Below are 19,385 nucleotides of genomic sequence, written 5' to 3'. Positions count from 1 at the left end.
GTCTGCGATTTTTTCTTCTGAGTCGGTAGGCTTGCACTTTAAAAAACCATGTTGTGTGAAACTCCATTGTATTGAGCTAGGCATAACAATCCTGTTTATTGTTTTATTGTGAATAGGAGTCTTCTGAGCCCATGGCTGCTAGACCTCCTCCCAAAAAACACGCAAAAACAACAAAGGTACATAGCACACATGTTGAATTTTTCAGGCATAAATTTATTGATCCAATGAATGTTAACATTATTTAATGTTAAAATATTTTTTTTTACATTTTACATACACAATAGGTTGTGGCACACGGAGGACAAAAAAGAAAAAAGGTCCCTAGACGTCTGTCGTCGCCACAACTGCCAGAGGTAAATATAAAACTAGAAATATTCTATCCAATATTTACCAACAATCTATCTATTCACTTTCTATCTACTATACCTATAAACTATCTATCAACTATCTATCGCTCCATCTATTAGTCTATCTATATCTATGTATCTATCTATCAATATCTATGTATCTATCTATATCTATCTATATCTATGTATCTATCAATATCTATGTATCTATCTATCTATATCTATCTATCAATATCTATGTATCTATCTATCTATCTATCAATCTATATCTATGTATCTATATCTATGTATCTATATCTATGTATCTATCTATCTATCTATATATCTATCTATTGCTATATCTATGTATCTATCTATCTCTGTATGTATGAATATGGCCATCCAGTGAAATTGACACTATCAACATAACGTTTTGTGTTTACATAGTCCAAGTCAGCGACTAAAAAAAAAAAAGATTGTCGTTGACGAAGAGCCATTGACTATCCACAATGAGACACTTATTAACCTTGTGGAAGCCAACCCCTCCATATGGGACCAGAGCGACAGCTCCCACCATGACATTGTGAAGAACCGCAAGTTGTGGGATCAAATAATCTGTCACTTTGATCCCCGATACATGGAGAAGTCGACAACCTCAAAGAAAAAAATTGGTAAATATTGGTGACGTAACATCTGAAAATGTTTAAAAAAAAAAAAAAATTCTATCCTATCAACCTATCCACTTGTTGTCTGCTATCTATCTCTCAATTATCAACTATCTGTACACTATATATATATCTATCTATACACTATTTCTACACTATTTCTTATCTAACAACTATCTATCTACTATTTATATATCAACTATCGTAGCAAACTATGAACAATTTTTCCTATATCTTAAAACTATCTATCTACTATTTTTATATTTTTTTTTTTTAATTTAAAGCCGATGCTGTCCATACCCGTTGGAAGTCCATCCGCGATCGCTTTGTCCGTGACTACCGGAACAGTCAGAATGCACCAAGCGGATCAAGTGGCAAACGGGTGACACCGTATGTGCATTATGACCAACTGCTCTTTCTTCAGAAAACATTGTCTCAGCGCTCGTAAGTACAAAAAGATCTGTGTGCGAGACTAAATTGTTTAAAGGAAAATAATTAATTTTTGTTTTTGGGTTACAGCACGATATGCAGTACCGCTGCTCCTAGACCAGCAGAGGAACTTGAGCCTTCTCCAGTGGAACCAACGCAACCTGAAGATGTGTCTGGCATCAGCGAGCCACGATCTGCGGATAGAAGCACTGTTGCTGCAGGTGTGAGTGCCCGGTTGCAATCACAACGTGGACGCAAGCGAGCATCTCAAAAAGATGAAGCAGATGCAATTATCGTGGATGGACTCCAACGGGTAGAGGACATGTGTCGCAGTGAGCTCAAAGACCTGAGACGAGAAATTACCGAGCTGCAAGCACGCGAGTCTGTATACTCTGCTAATGAGTGGAAGCTACTTTTCTTATCCTATGTGCCTGTAGCACAAAATATCCCGGCACATAGAAACCTTATATTTCGACAAAGACTGAACGAGCTTCTAGAGGAATTTGTGGGCCCCCTGGAACCCGCTCCATCGGGAAGAAGAAGACTGGACATGCCGGCCTACAACCCTCAATATAGAGGCCGGGGTGAAACGAGCGTGGAACCTGAAAGACAATGTAGCAGTCCATCATATAGTTGGGCAGACAATACTCCCGTGCAGTACCAAAGTCTTTAGTACCGTTCACTGTCCCCAGCCAGGTGCAATTACCGCGTTGCAAGTTTTTTTTAATTTTTTGGGGGTTTTTTGTTGTTAAGTTCTATTTTCGTTTTTTTTTCATCCCTATGGGATATCATATGTTACACCTGTGTACCAACAGTTTGTTGGAAAAATACAAAAACATTTAGTAAACTGTTTCAAAGTTCAGATTCTTGTATGACTTTAACTTTTACTTTTTACACGACATAAGGTAACTTTTTACACGACATCAGGTTAAACAACATAACTTTTTACACGACATCAGGTTAAACAACATAACTTTTTACACTACGTAACTTTTTACACGACATCAGGAAGACTTTAAATTATTTTCACACGTGTCTGTCTTGCCATGGAACCTGGCCTTCATGTGTGAAGTAGTGTGCAAATTGATCACGAATCCTCATTATTTGTGATGCAGAACGAACTGCAGTCGATTCAATGCTACTGAGGTTCGACTCACAATCATTGGGGTCTACCAACAGGGGTCCATGTCTCGCCACAAAATTATGTAGACAGATGCACGCCTTCACAACACGGTCCACATTGTCTGGTTGCAGTTGCATGCAGGTTAGTAAAATACGCCATTTTAAGGTCAAAATCCCAAAGGCACACTCCACATAACGTCTAGCCCGGCTCAAGCGATAATTAAAAATGCGCCTGCTGGAGTCTAGACTATGGCTTGAGTAGGGCTTGAGGAGATTTTGTCCTAGTTGGAAGGCCTCATCACCAACTAAAACATAGGGCAAACTTGGGCCTTCGGTCCCCGGAAGAGGCCGTGATGACGGTATATTTAAACTTTGGCTGTACAAACATTGGCCCATGTTGGAGTCTCTGAATACTCTGGAATCGTTAGTCCGGCCATAAGCTCCAATATCCACAGCAACAAAACGGTACCTGGCATCCGCAATCGCCATCAATACTATAGAAAAGTATTTCTTATAGTTATAGTAGAGGGAACCACTATGCGCAGGTTTCTGAATCCGAATGTGCTTTCCGTCCACGGCACCAATACAATTGGGGAAATTAGCCACATCCTCGAACTGTTGGGAAATTGCTAGCCACATTTCTGATGTTGGTGTTGGTAGCACAAGTGGTTGCAAGTTGTTCCAAATGGCATCACAAGTTTCCCGAACCAGTTGACAAACTGTTGACTTCCCAAGTCGAAACTGGTAATGCAGTGACGCAAAAGTTTCTCCGGTAGCCAGATATCTGTCGACATTCAAAACCAAAAAAAAAAAAAATTAGGATTTTAATGATCATCTAAAGGCTAGTTTACAATAGAATATACAATTGCTAAATGAACGTTAGGCAACACGATACCGAGATCTAGTCTTTGTCAATAGAATGATAAAAAAAAATGTATAATTACCTCACAGTCACTACTAAACGTTGCTCCGCACTGATGCTTTCACGAAAAGTGCTGCGATGATGATGTATCTCATCCTTCACATGTGTGAGCAGAACATCAAAGGTCTCAATGGACATCCGTAGATAGCGTTGGAATTTGAAGGGATGATCCCGAAGCTGCACATACAGGGTGTGAAAGGCACCATATGTACTCCGCAAGAAATTCACTTCGTGGATCCAATATCTCCTTTGCGAACTACGCTTTCTCTGCCGAAGTCGCAACCGCATCAAGCGAAATCTGACGAGCTCAGACACAAACATCTTGCTAGCAGAAGTTCACTCAATGCTTTCAAAATGGAGAATGAGTCTGTGCCCACACCCGACAATGACAAAAGGGAAAAAAAAAAAATGAACAACTTTATTGACAGTGACAAACGCAGACAAACGGATACTTCGTAAACGGACATCAAAATGAAAAAACGCGATCACATGCGTTAACGCTAGCGTTACCGTGACGACGAATTTCACATATTTTTGCTCCGTTTCTGTACATGCGTTTAACGCATCCGTTTAACGCCATGTACTTGACGCAATGTGAACCTAGCCTAAGCCACACAAGGTCATTGCTAAAGAAAATGACTGTTCACAGAGTGCTGTATCCAAGCATATTGATGGAAAGTTGAGTGGAAGGAAACAGTGTCGTTGAAAAAGGTGCACAAGCACCACCACTTATAACAGACCTGGTCATGTGCTGGTATGAGCAGGGTAACCTTGCGTGCTCTGGAGGATTTTAATCTATGATGATAGAGTTTGTTACTAATGGTACTTCTTGAGACTGTGGTCCTAGTTCTCTTCAGGTCATTGACCAGGTCCTCCCCTGTACGTACTTCAGGATTGATTCTCTACCTTTTTCAGAATCGTCCATTCTTTACGAGGCAAGATCTTGCATGGAGCCCCAGACCGAGGAAGATTGACAGTCATCTTGTGTTTCTTCTATATTCTAATAATTGTGCCAACGGTTGTTGCCTTCTTACCAAGCTGCTTATCTATTGTCCTGTAGCACATCCCAGCTTTCTGCAGGTCTACAATTTTGTCCCTGGCGTCTTTAGACATCTCTTTGGTCTTGGCCATGGTGGAGAGGTTGGAGTGTGATTGATAGTGTTGACAGGTGTCCTTTATACAGGTAACAAGTTCAAACAGGTGCAATTAATACACAGGCAATGAGTGCAGAATAGGAGGACTTTTCAAAGAAAAACTAACAGGTCTGTGAGAGACTGAATTCTTGCTGGTTAGTGGTGATCAAATACTTATTTCATGCAATAAAATGCGATTTAATTATTTAAAAATCATACAATGTGATTTTCTGGTTTTATTTTTAGATTCTGTCTCTCACAGTTGAAGTGTATCTATGTTAAAAATTACAGACCTCTCCATACTTTGCAGGTGGGAAAACCTGCAAATTTGAAAGTCTATCAAATACTTTTTCCCCACTGTATTATCAGAATGGGAAGGTCCCTGGTTAGTCGTTCTTGTTTGTTTTTTTAATAAAATATTTGTGCATATGTGTGTTTTTTTCTTTTAATTTACTGGGTTTGTAATGGGGGTGCCTTATAGACACCTCTCCATTACAGACACCAGGGCTTGATGCCAGATGACATTGCACAGCTGATAAACAAAACTTGGCACTCAACTTAGGATAAACTTAAGAAGAGCTTTAATGCAGTCCAATGTACGGTACAGACGTTTCGGTCACTACATAGACCTTCATCAGACTGCTTTATCTGAGGACAGTTTATGTGGGTCGCACGGTTTGTGATGATAGTATAAACTAAATCCTAAGTATATAGTAGAAGGGATATGCTGATATGGAGTTGGTGAAGGGGCCAATAGCCAGTGACCTTGCCAGCCTGCTATAAATGTGCTCATAAGTGCCCTGCACTTGTTTCTATTATACTTTTCCTCTGATTGTTGCACTCCAGATTTTGGCTTACAAATACTGATGTAAATACTGACCAAATACTGAGCGTGTAAATGTCGCCTTCTACTCAAACTAAAACCACCTGTAGCCTTGTAGTAAACTGGAACCACCTGTAGGTTTGTAGTTGAACACGAACCACCTGTAGCATTAGGCCACGTCCACATGGTCAGTATTTTACATCAGTATTTGTAAGCCAAAACCAGAAGCGGGTGAAAAAGCAGAAGTGGTGCACATTTTTCTATTATACTTTCCTCTTATTGTTTCTCTGCCGATTTTGGCTTACAAATACTGATGTATAACACAGACCAAATACTGAACATGTGAACGTGGCCTAAGACACTGAAAGTAAAACCACCCGTAGCCTCATACTGCAAATGGAGCAAGCAGTATCCTTATACTGAATCTGGAACAACCAGTAGCTTTTTATTAAACTGGAATCACATTTAGCCTTATACTCAAAATGGAACCACCCATACCTTTACACTGAATTTGGAACCACCAGAAGCCTAAGGCCGGGGTCACACTAGCGTATTGCATCCGATGCGAAAGCATCGGATGCGATATGCTAATGACACTCGGCTCCTGCTAGCAGCAGAGCAGGAGCCGAGTGTCATGCGTCTGTGCTCCGATTCTATCGCACAGGGAGAATCGGAGCACAGCTGCGGAGGAGGCGGAGAAATGAATTTCTCCATCTCCTCCATTGCTGGGGTCCGCTTATAGCGCACATCACTTGGATGATATCCGAGTGGTGTGCGCTGTCTCACTCGCACCCATAGGCTTATATGGGTGCGAGAGAGCCGAGAGTTTTCCTCGGTCCGAGACAATCGCAGCATGCTGCGATTGTCTCGGACCGAGGAAAACGGCCGACAAAAAGTCGGCTGGTGGGAGCGGCCCCATATGGTAACATTGGTCCGAGTGCAATGCGATTTTTTATCGCATTGCACTCGGCCGTATTACGGTCTAGTGTGACCCCGGCCTTACACTCAAACTGGAACCACACATAGATTATCACTAGCAACCTTATAATGAAACTGGAACATGTAAATGTATACTTTAACTAGAACCAACAGCAGCATTAGGCGGGAGTCACACTAGACCGTAATATGGATGAGTGCTATGCGATAAAAAATGTTAATCTATGAGGCAGCTCCCATCATCCGTTGTTTTCTCGGCCGTATTATACGTGCGAGAGAAATCGCAGCATGCTGCGAATTGCACCATACTACGGCCGAGAATTGCCAATGAAAGTCTATAGATGCGAGAAAAACTCACACACCACACGGACCATGAGTGTGACTTGCGAGAAATATGCACCGGTGTCCTTTAGAAAAGCCGGGAATTCAGTGCGGTGTACAGTAAAATCACACTGACAGGTTAAAAAAGAATAGATAAAATAAATGTCTACACATAGTATAGGTAGATATATATATATATATATATATATATATATATGTCATTGACATACATATATATATATATATATATATCTTTATATTTCATAGAGCGTTAGATAGCAGAATAGCCAATAATTCAATTGTCGGGTTCTGTAAAATCATTGCAGAAACAGACAAGATATGAGACATGGTTTACATACAGTAAACGATTGCAGAACAGTTAGATTTTTATATATCCCTCACTAATAATGTTGGTAGTGTTTGTGTCAAAATTTTGGAGCTGTAAGTGTTAAATTAAAGGATTAATTCACAGAAAAAACTTGAGTGGGCTCCCGTGCAATTTTCTCTGCTAGAGAGGGAAAGCCAGTGACTGAGGGCAGATATTAATAGCCTAGAGAGGGACCATGGTTATTGGCCCCCACCTGGCTAAAAACATCTGCCCCCAGACACCCCAGAAAAGGCACATCTGGAAGATGCGCCTATTCTGGCACTTAGCCTCTCTCTTCCCACTGCTGTGTAGCATACTGGCTGGACTGTGTAATGAATGAAAAGCTGTCTGCGCAGCCTCCCCGCCAGACCGATCATGAACTTATTAGCGTGGGAAAGTTTCTGAATATTTTCCCACGCTGTCAAGTTCACCTCAGGTCAGGCAGGACCGACTACCGTTGACGTCACTGAGCATGCGCCGACTCCCCTCCTGATCCGCGGTGAACTGACAGTGTGGGAAAATATTCAGAAACTTTCCCACGCTACAGTGTTCATGTCTGGTCAGTCAGGGAGGCTGTGCAGGCAGCTTTTCATTCATTGCTCCATGGTTCACAGCCCGGACAGTAACATTAGCACCGCTCCAGGTTGTAAACTAATATTCACCTTCAGGTGGTTTTACAGCGTGGGACTTGACTGCACAGCGGACAGGTATGGGATATTGTTGTTTTTTTATTTTGGAATTTTTTTACAGGAGAACGAGGGCTTCACTTGGATTGAGAGTGTAATAAAGATGTTAAAAAGTGTGTTCAATTATTTCATTAAAAAACTTGATTTTTAATTTGTGTGTGTATTTTTAACCTTTTCATACTATTGGATTACCATATATACTCGAGTATAAGCCGAGATTTTCAGCCCACTTTTTTGGGCTGAAAGTCCCCCTCTCGGCTTATACTCGAGTCATATACACGGGGTCGGCAGGTGAGGGGGAGCGGGGGCTGTGTAGATATACTTACCTGCTGCGGCGCGGTCCCTGCAGTCCCTGGCTTCCCCGGCGCTGCAGATTCTTCCTGTACTGAGTGGTCACATGGTACCGCTCATTACAGAAATGAATATGCGGCTCCACCTCCCATAGGGCAGGAGCCGCATATTCATTGCTGTAAATGATCGGTAACTGTGACCGCTCAATTACAGGAAGAAGCTGCAGCGCCGGGGAAGCCAGGGACTGCAGGGACCGCGCCAGGAGCAGGTAAGTATACGGGGAGCGCAGCGCTGCGCGATATTTACCTGCTCCTCGCTCCGGTGCGGCTCCGTCTGCAGCATCCTCTAGCAGTGACGCTCAGGTTAGAGGGCGCGGTGACGTAGTCAGTGCGCGCCCTCTGCTGAGCGTCAGTGCTGCAGACGGAGCCGCATGAGGAGCAGTTAAATATTGAAAGCGCTGGCGTCCTGAGCAAGAGAGGTGAGTATGTGATTTTTTTTTTTTATGGCAGCACCAGCAGCATTCTATATGGCACAGCATTATATAAGGAGCATCTATGGGGCCATATAGAACGGTGCAGAGCATTATATATGGCACAGCATTATATAAGGAGCATCTATGGGGCCAAAAAGTACGGTGCAGAGCATTATATATGGCACAGCTTTATATGGCACATCTATGGGGCCATAAAGAACGGTGCAGAGCATTATATATGGCACAGCATTATATAAGGAGCATCTATGGGGCCAAAAAGTACGGTGCAGAGCATTATATATGGCACAGCTTTATATGGCACATCTATGGGGCCATAAAGAACGGTGCAGAGCATTATATATGGCACAGCATTATATAAGGAGCATCTATGGGGCCAAAAAGTACGGTGCAGAGCATTATATATGGCACAGCTTTATATGGAGCATCTATGGGGCCATAAAGAACGGTGCAGAGCATTATATATGGCACAGCTTTATATGGCACATCTATGGGGCCATAAAGAACGGTGCAGAGCATTATATATGGCACAGCATTATATAAGGAGCATCTATGGGGCCAAAAAGTACGGTGCAGAGCATTATATATGGCACAGCTTTATATGGCACATCTATGGGGCCATAAAGAACGGTGCAGACTGCAGAGCATTATATATGGCATAGCTTTATAAGGAGCATCTATGGGGAAATAATGAACGGTGCAGAGCAATATACCGTATATGGGGCACAGCTTTATAAGGAGCATCTATGGGGCCATAATCAATGGTGCAGAGCAATATACCGTATATGGGGCACAGCTTTATAAGCAGCATCTATGGGGCCATAATCAACGGTGCAGAGCAATATATATGGGGCACAGCTTTATAAGGAGCATCTATGGGGCCATAATCAACGGTGCAGAGCAATATATGGGGCACAGCTTTATAAGGAGCATCTATGGGGCCATAATCAACGGTGCAGAGCAATATATGTGGCACAGCTTTATATGGAGCATCTATGGGGCCATAATGAACGGTATAGAGCATTCTATATAGCACAGTTGTATATGGAGCATCTATGGGGCAATAATGAACGGTGCAGAGCATTATATGTGGCACAGCTTTATATGGAGCATCTATGGGGCCATAATGAACGGTATAGAGCATTCTATATAGCACAGTTGTATATAGAGCATCTATGGGGCAATAATGAATGGTATGGAGCATCTATTTTTATTTTTGAAATTTACGAGTAGCTGCTGCATTTTCCACCCTAGGCTTATACTCGAGTCAATAAGTTTTCCCAGTTTTTTGTGGCAAAATTAGGGGGGTCGGCTTATACTCGGGTCGGCTTATACTTGAGTATATACGGTAATTATGGATAGGTGTCTTATTGACACCTTTCCATTATCAACCAGGCTTAATGTCACCTTACAATAGCAAGGTGACATTAACCCCTTATTACCCCATATGCCAATGCTACACGGCAGTGGTAAGAGAGAGGCTAAGTGCCGGAATAGGCGCATCTTACAGGGGGTTCTTTTCTGGGGTGGCTGGGGGCAGATGTTTTTAGCCGGGGGGGGGGGGGATGGGCAATAACCATGGTTCCTCTCTGGGCTATTAATATTTGCCCTCAGTCACTGGCTTTCCCTCTCCGGTGGAGAAGAATAATCCTTTATGATTTATTTTAACACCTACAGCTTCAAAATTTTACACACACAAACTACTAACATTATTAGGGAGGGATATATCAAAATATAATGGATAAGCAATGGTTTACTGTATGTAAGTTTTTTATACGTTGTGTGTGACGCCGGCCTTATACTGAAACTGGAACCACCAGAAGCCTTATATTCAAACTGAAACCACTAGGAGCCTTAGATTAATACTGGAACCACTAGTACCCTTTCTCAAACTGGAACCACCAGTAGCTTATTCTCAAACTGAAACCACTAGGAGCCTTAGATTAATACTGGAACCACCAGTAGCTGTACACTAAAACTGGCCCCACACGTATCCTCAAACTGAAACCACCAATAGCCTTATATGCAACGGAAGCCACCAGTATACACAGTAGCCTAAGATTAATACTGGAATCTCCAGAAACATTCGACCAATACTAGAGCCACTGGTAGCCTAAAACTGGAACCAACAGTAGGCTTATACTCAAACTCCTGACAATTTAGCTAAAGCTTCTGTTGCAAATGGAAAAAGTCTGCTGTCTCTGTTTTTCACATCAAAGACCTTTAACCTTTTGTTACATTTTATAAAAATCATTTTAGGTTCCAAAAACATACTATAAGCTAACAATGCAGAATAAATAAATGGGCAGGAGACCATGAAAAGCCTCATATCTGTACAAATGTTACACAAGTCTGGAGAAAGAATAACATTTTGTCTATGTGATTTTGCATTTAATGATTTATAGTGCACATTATTAGACCTATAATGATGTTACATACATTATTATGCTGCATTACCAGAAAGTAATTATTATTACCTTGGTCCTACTACTAATTTAACATTATCCACACAGGAAAGTAGATTAAGGATCTGGAACCTGCCTGTAATGATGGGCAATTACTGGTCTGATCCCAATGCATTACCAGGTTTAAAGACTTATGCAATTACAAAAAAGCCAGATCCTATCTTTCCACCATTTATAGTACACAGGGACGCCTTATGGATAAACAGATTATCCCAGATGCCTCTTCCTTATGATTAATAATTGCACCCACCTATATAAACATATAGGATACAGTGCTCTATCAAATCTGAGCTTCTCATACATAGCGTAAAATAGTCTTATATGTGATCAATTGCTGAAGTCAAGGCTCATACAGTGCTGTCGATAATATAGGAGACGTTATGGAGGCAGTAAGAGGAGCTCAGTATATTTGTGGTATATCTGTAGGTGTTTAATATGCACTGGATGTGACTACAGTGTATCTATAGGTGATCTGGAAGCATCCAAGATACTTATATTTTGTACTAGATGGTGGCCCGATTCTAATGCATCGGGTATTCTAGAATATGCATGTCCACTTAGTATATTGCCCAGTCACGTAGTATTTTGCCCAGTCACGTAGTATAATGGTCCATGCAGTTATGGCCCCATAGATGCCCCATATAATGCTCCATGCAGTTATGGCCCCATAGATGCCCCATATAATGCTCCATGCAGTTATGGCCCCATAGATGTCCCATATAATGCTCCATGCAGTTCATTATGGCCCCATAGATGCCCCATATAATGCTCCATGCAGTTATGGCCCCATAGATGTCCCATATAATGCCCCATGCAGTTATGGCCCCATAGATGCCCCATATAATGCTCCATGCAGTTCATTATGGCCCCATAGATGCCCCATATAATGCTCCATGCAGTTATGGCCCCATAGATGTCCCATATAATGCTCCATGCAGTTCATTATGGCCCCATAGATGCCCCATATAATGCTCCATGCAGTTATGGCCCCATAGATGCCCCATATAATGCTCCATGCAGTTATGGCCCCATAGATGCCCCATATAATGCTCCATGCAGTCATACCATCATTGGCACCGGAACCTGCCGCTTCCATGGAGAGGTCACCGGAGCATCGCGAGGAGCGGGAGAGGTGAGTATATAATAATTTTTTTTATTATTTTTAACATTAGATCCTTTTACTATTGACGCTGCATAGGCAGTAAAAACTTGGTCACACAGGGTTAATAGCGGTGGTAACGGAGTGAGTTACCCACGGCATAACGCGGTCCGTTACCGCTGGCAATAACCCTGTGTGAGCAGTGACTGCGGGGAGTATGGAGCAGGCACTGACTGCAGGGGAGTAGGGCGGGACTTATCGAACTGTGGCCGTCGCTGATTGGTCGCGGCAGCCATGACAGGCAGCTGCCGAGACCAATCAGCGAATGAATATCCGTGACAGAAAGAATGAAAGAAGGACGGAAGTGACCCTTAGACAAATATATACAGTGGGGCAAAAAAGTATTTAGTCAGTCAGCAATAGTGCAAGTTCCACCACTTAAAAAGATGAGAGGCGTCTGTAATTTACATCATAGGTAGACCTCAACTATGGGAGACAAACTGAGAAAAAAAAATCCAGAAAATCACATTGTCTGTTTTTTTAACATTTTATTTGCATATTATGGTGGAAAATAAGTATTTGGTCAGAAACAAACAATCAAGATTTCTGGCTCTCACAGACCTGTAACTTCTTCTTTAAGAGTCTCCTCTTTCCTCCACTCATTACCTGTAGTAATGGCACCTGTTTAAACTTGTTATCAGTATAAAAAGACACCTGTGCACACCCTCAAACAGTCTGACTCCAAACTCCACTATGGTGAAGACCAAAGATCTGTCAAAGGACACCAGAAACAAAATTGTAGCCCTGCACCAGGCTGGGAAGACTGAATCTGCAATAGCCAACCAGCTTGGAGTGAAGAAATCAACAGTGGGAGCAATAATTAGAAAATGGAAGACATATAAGACCACTGATAATCTCCCTCGATCTGGGGCTCCACGCAAAATCCCACCCCATGGGGTCAGAATGATCACAAGAACGGTGAGCAAAAATCCCAGAACCACGCAGGGGGAACTAGTGAATGAACTGCAGAGAGCTGGGACCAATGTAAAAAGGCCTACCATAAGTAACACACTACGCCACCATGGACTCAGATCCTGCAGTGCCAGACGTGTCCCACTGCTTAAGCCAGTACATGTCCGGGCCCGTCTGAAGTTTGCTAGAGAGCATTTGGATGATCCAGAGGAGTTTTGGGAGAATGTCCTATGGTCTGATGAAACCAAACTGGAACTGTTTGGTAGAAACACAACTTGTCGTGTTTGGAGGAAAAAGAATACTGAGTTGCATCCATCAAACACCATACCTACTGTAAAGCATGGTGGTGTAAACATCATGCTTTGGGGCTGTTGCTCTGCAAAGGGGCCAGCACGACTGATCCGGGTACATGAAAGAATGAATGGGGCCATGTATCGTGAGATTTTGAGTGCAAACCTCCTTCCATCAGCAAGGGCATTGAAGATGAAACGTGGCTGGGTCTTTCAACATGACAATGATCCAAAGCACACCGCCAGGGCAACGAAGGAGTGGCTTCGTAAGAAGCATTTCAAGGTCTTGGAGTGGCCTAGCCAGTCTCCAGGTCTCAACCCTATAGAAAACCTTTGGAGGGAGTTGAAAGTCCGTGTTGCCAAGTGAAAAGCCAAAAACATCACTGCTCTAGAGGAGATCTGCATGGAGGAATGGGCCAACATACCAACAACAGTGTGTGGCAACCTTGTGAAGACTTACAGAAAACGTTTGACCTCTGTCATTGCCAACAAAGGATATATTACAAAGTATTGAGATGAAATTTTGTTTCTGACCAAATACTTATTTTCCACCATAATATGCAAATAAAATGTTAAAAAAACAGACAATGTGATTTTCTGGATTTTTTTTTCTCAGTTTGTCTCCCATAGTTGAGGTCTACGTATGATGTAAATTACAGACGCCTCTCATCTTTTTAAGTGGTGGAACTTGCACTATTGCTGACTGACTAAATACTTTTTTGCCCCACTGTAGTAGATACATATATGTGTATGCAGGGTAGCAGTGTGTACAGGAGGTGTGTAGTATACTTAAAGATGTTAGTCATGCACTGGGTGTGAAAGCTATACACATATGTGTGCAGGGCGAGAATATATATAGTATATCTATAGGTAAGGTGAATATATCCTATATACATATAATACCAGGCTCGGACTGGCCCACCGGGGAACCGGAGGATCCTCCGGTGGGCCCTGGCACTGACACCTGCTGGACACAGTGGGGCAGAATGGTGGACACACATGGACAGAAATGCTGGACACAGTGGGACAGAATGGTAGACACACAGGGGCAGAAATGCTGGACACAGTGGGGCAGAATGCTGGACACAGTGGGGCAGAATGCTGGACACACAGGGGCAGAAATGCTGGACACAGTGGGACAGAATGGTGGACACACACAGGGGCAGAAATGCTGGACACAGTGGGGCAGAATGCTGGACACAGTGGGGCAGAATGCTGGACACACAGGGGCAGAAATGCTGGACACAGTGGGGCAGAATGCTGGAGACACAGGGGCAGAAATGCTGGACACAGTGGGGCAGAATTCTGGACACAGTGGGGCAGAATGCTGGACACACAGGGGCAGAAATGCTGGACACAGTGGGGCAGAATGCTGGACACACAGGGGCAGAAATGCTGGACACAGTGGGACAGAAGGGTGGACACAGTGGGGCAGAATGCTGGACACAGGGGCAGAAATGCTGGACACAGTGGGACAGAAGGGTGGACACAGTGGGGCAGAATGCTGGACACACAGGGGCAGAAATGCTGGACACAGTGGAACAGAATGGTGGACACACAGGGGCAGAAATGCTGGACACAGTGGGACAGAATGGTGGACACAGTGGGGCAGAATGCTGGACACAGTGGGGCAGAAATGCTGGACACAGTGGGACAGAATGGTGGACACACAGGGGCAGAAATGCAGGACACAGTGGGGCAGAATGCTGGACACACAGGGGCAGAAATGCTGGACACAGGGGCAGAAATGCTGGACACAGTGGGGCAGAATAGTGGACACACAGGGGCAGAAATGCTGGACACAGTGGGGCAGAATGATGGACACAGTGGGGCAGAATGCTGGACACAGTGGGGCAGAATGCTGGACACACAGTGGGGCAGAATGCTGGACACACAGTGGGGCAGAATGCTGGACACACAGTGGGGCAGAATGCTGGACACAGTGGGGCAGAATGCTGGACACACAGTGGGGCAGAATGCTGGACACACAGTGGGGCAGAATGCTGGACACACAGTGGGGCAGAATGCTGGACACACAGTGTGGCAGAATGTTGGAAACAGTGGGGCAGAATGCTAGAGACAGTGGGGCAGAATGCTGGACACAGTGACAGGGGCAGAAATGCTGGACACAGTGGGGCAGAATGCTGGACACAGGGGCAGAATGCTGGACATTGGGGCAGAATGCGAGACACAGTGGGGCAGAATGCTGGACACAGTGGGGCAGAATGCTGGACACAGGGGCAGAATGCTGGACATTGGGGCAGAATGCGAGACACAGTGGGGCAGAATGCTGGACACAGTGGGGCAGAAATGCTGGACACAGTGGGGCAGAATGGTGGACACACAGGGGCAGAAATGCTGGACACACAGGGTTAGAAATGCTGGACACAGTGGGACAGAATGGTGGACACACAGTGGGGCAGAATGCTGGACACACAGGGGCAGAATGGTGGACACAGTGGGGCAGAATGCTGGACACAGTGGGGCAGAAATGCTGGACACAGTGGGGCAGAATGGTGGACACACATGGGCAGAAATGTTGGACACAGCGGGACAGAATGGTAGACACACAGGGGCAGAAATGCTGGACACAGTGGGGCAGAATGCTGGACACAGTGGGGCAGAATGCTGGTCACACAGGGGCAGAAATGCTGGACACAGTGGGACAGAATGGTGGACACACACAGGGGCAGAAATGCTGGACACAGTGGGGCAGAATGCTGGACACAGTGGGGCAGAATGCTGGACACACAGGGGCAGAAATGCTGGACACAGTGGGGCAGAATGCTGGAGACACAGGGGCAGAAATGCTGGACACAGTGGGGCAGAATTCTGGACACAGTGGGGCAGAATGCTGGACACACAGGGGCAGAAATGCTGGACACAGTAGGGCAGAATGCTGGACACACAGGGGCAGAAATGCTGGACACAGTGGGACAGAATGCTGGACACACAGGGGCAGAAATGCTGGACACAGTGGGACAGAAGGGTGGACACAGTGGGGCAGAATGCTGGACACACAGGGGCAGAAATGCTGGACACAGTGGGACAGAAGGGTGGACACAGTGGGGCAGAATGCTGGACACACAGGGGCAGAAATGCTGGACACAGTGGGACAGAATGGTGGACACACAGGGGCAGAAATGCTGGACACAGTGGGACAGAATGGTGGACACAGTGGGGCAGAATGCTGGACACAGTGGGGCAGAAATGCTGGACACAGTGGGACAGAATGGTGGACACACAGGGGCAGAAATGCTGGACACAGTGGGGCAGAATGCTGGACACACAGGGGCAGAAATGCTGGACACAGGGGCAGAAATGCTGGACACAGTGGGGCAGAATAGTGGACACACAGGGGCAGAAATGCTGGACACAGTGGGGCAGAATGATGGACACAGTGGGGCAGAATGCTGGACACAGTGGGGCAGAATGCTGGACACACAGTGGGGCAGAATGCTGGACACACAGTGGGGCAGAATGCTGGACACACAGTGGGGCAGAATGCTGGACACAGTGGGGCAGAATGCTGGACACACAGTGGGGCAGAATGTTGGAAAAAGTGGGGCAGAATGCTAGAGACAGTGGGGCAGAATGCTGGACACAGTGACAGGGGCAGAAATGCTGGACACAGTGGGGCAGAATGCTGGACACAGGGGCAGAATGCTGGACATTGGGGCAGAATGCGAGACACAGTGGGGCAGAATGCTGGACACAGTGGGGCAGAATGCTGGACACAGTGGGGCAGAATGCTGGACACACAGTGGGGCAGAATGTTGGAGACAGTGGGGCAGAATGCTGGAGACAGTGGGGCAGAATGCTGGACACAGTGGGGCAGAAATGCTGGACACAGTGACAGGGGCAGAATGCTGGACACAGTGACAGGGGTAGAATGCTGGACACAGGGGCAGACTGTGAGACCCAGGGGCAGAATGCTGGACATTGGGGCAGAATGCGAGACACGGGGCAGAATGGAGATACGGGGCATGATTGGAGACACGGGGCAGGATTGCAGACATGGGGGCATGGTTGGAGACATAGGGGGCAGAATGGAGACATGGGGCATGATTGGAGACACTGGGGGCAGAATTGGAGACAGATCGTGCAGGATCATGGGGCAGGATGGATATGATGGAGACAGATGGGGCAGGATGGAGAGATCACATGGGGCGATCATATGGGGCAGGATGGGGAGATCATATGGGGCAGAATGGATACTCATGAGGGCAGGATGGGAGAACATCTGGCTGACGCCAGGAATGAGACACACGACACGGGGCCAGGCTGGGGGATATTATTAATACCATAGGGGCTAATTTAGGGATATTATTACTGCAGTGATGTATTTATTTTATTTTTTGAGTATACTGTTTTAAATGGGGGGCGGTCCTGTTACTGTGTAGAGTGATACTATGTCGCCTTCTTCATGTGGTGTAATGTAGAGGCTGTGAAAAATTAAGTAATGTGTTCTGCAAGCGGAGCTCGAGATAACTGTGTTATTTCCTGCAGAGAGAAGTCCTGGCTGGATGAAATGATGGCGGTCTGTGCTGGATGAAAGATGAAGGACTTCACCTAGAGATGTCACTGGTGAGTCAGTGTGTTACCTATACACTGACACTATACACTGTATACAGAGCTCCTGTGTATAATTTCACTAGTGATCACTATATTATCTGTATACTAAGTACAGATCTCCTGTGTATAATGGCACTTATGGTGATAGTATGGTGCTTTTTTTTTTAATTACTGATCAGAATTGTAGTATTCAGTCACTATGTGGTGGTAATATGTGGTCTGGACATGGTGTTGTGGTATTTGTTCCTTGTATGTGATATTATTCGATCACTGTGGTGGTAATATGTCATCTGGTCATGGTGTTGTGGTATTTGTTCCTTCTATGTGATATTATTGGGCATTTTAAAAATTGAAAAATAAATAAAAATATACCTAAATTGTATTGCATATTTTAACAAATATTTAATAGGTTACAGTAGAGTAGGGCCTGGCCAAAAGTGTTTACCGTGTTATGGTGGCGGCTTAAAAAATCTTTTGGCCAAAACAAAAGCTGCCTGCTATGTAAGTGATCTGGTGATGGGAACTGTTAATGTGTGATTGGTGAGAAGTGGAGTTTTTCCAAGAGAGAGCGGTGGGACTGTGGACAGTTCGAGGGGTGGAGCCTGGAGGCGGGGCTGGGGTGGAGCCTGGGCGGAGTCTCAAGGGGGCCCCGAAAATTTTGCCAGTATGGGGCCCCGAAATTTCTAGTGGCAGCCCTGGTGGCCGTTATACAGTATGGAGCATCATTTGTCGCCATTATACAGTATTGAGCATTATGTGGGATCATTATACAGTATGGAGAACTGTGTGGCCGTTATACACTATGGAGCACTATGTGTGTGTGGCCATTATACAGTATGGAACACTGTCTGGCCATTATACAGTATGGAGCAATGTGTGGCCATTATACACTATGGAGCATCATGTGTGGCCATTATACAGTATGAAGAACTGTGTGTGGCCATTATACAGTATGCAGCATCATGTATGGCCATTATACAGTATGGAGCATCATGTGTGGTGGCCGTTATACAGTATTGAGCATCATGTGTGGCCATTATACAGTATGGAGCACTGCGTGGCCATATTTTTGTTTGCTTATAATTATTGTATATAAAACAGTGTGATCAGCAGTGCTAAATGGCTGCGGTTGGGACGTGGATATGGGTGTGACTAGTTGTGAAATGGGTCTGGTCAGAGGCGTGGCCTAAAATTTGCCGCGGCGCACTGCGCGCGCCGCAAACTTTATGCCTCCTTCCCTTCTTCAAAAGTTGGGAGGTATGGTACCGCATTTGCCAGATCACGGCAAGTGCCGCAAATCCCATAGGGAATGAATGAGGCCGAACGCAGTGTTGCCGTAAGTGATCCGTTACGCGGCAGATGCAGAAAAACTGCCCGATCTGCTGCAAAAGGTGACTTTCACATCAGCGATTCTTGCCAAAGTCACTGCTGATAGTGTCATACTCAGGGGGAGGCAGCACTAAAAGTGCCTAG

At 44.9% G+C, this 19,385-nt stretch overlaps 2 protein-coding genes across 2 annotated transcripts in view; both read right to left on the bottom strand.

The window, feature by feature from the left end:
* The window catches only part of PTPRR (protein tyrosine phosphatase receptor type R), a 419,872-nt gene that overhangs the window by 379,237 nt on the left and 21,250 nt on the right, over positions 1-19,385 (bottom strand). The window lies entirely within an intron of this gene.
* LOC138675931 (uncharacterized) lies at positions 2,194-3,831 on the bottom strand. Its single transcript, XM_069764609.1, has 2 exons — positions 3,487-3,831; positions 2,194-3,326 (listed from the first exon to the last, which is right to left on the bottom strand). Exons 1-2 carry the CDS (start codon positions 3,783-3,785, stop codon positions 2,447-2,449), a joined length of 1,179 nt encoding a protein of 392 aa, XP_069620710.1. The 5' UTR covers positions 3,786-3,831; the 3' UTR covers positions 2,194-2,446.

This window comes from Ranitomeya imitator, chromosome 4, assembly GCF_032444005.1.
Source record: "Ranitomeya imitator isolate aRanImi1 chromosome 4, aRanImi1.pri, whole genome shotgun sequence".
NCBI classification, from domain to species: Eukaryota; Metazoa; Chordata; class Amphibia; order Anura; family Dendrobatidae; genus Ranitomeya; species Ranitomeya imitator.
This window is presented reverse-complemented; position numbering and strand designations above follow the sequence as displayed.

Bases quoted from the DNA above. Each gene is read 5' to 3' on its own strand.
- LOC138675931 (XM_069764609.1), bottom strand. From the start codon at position 3,785: ATGTTTGTGTCTGAGCTCGTCAGATTTCGCTTGATGCGGTTGCGACTT. The intron at 3,327-3,486 runs GTAATTATACAT...GAATGTCGACAG, and splicing joins CGTTTAGTAGTGACTGTGAG to ATATCTGGCTACCGGAGAAA.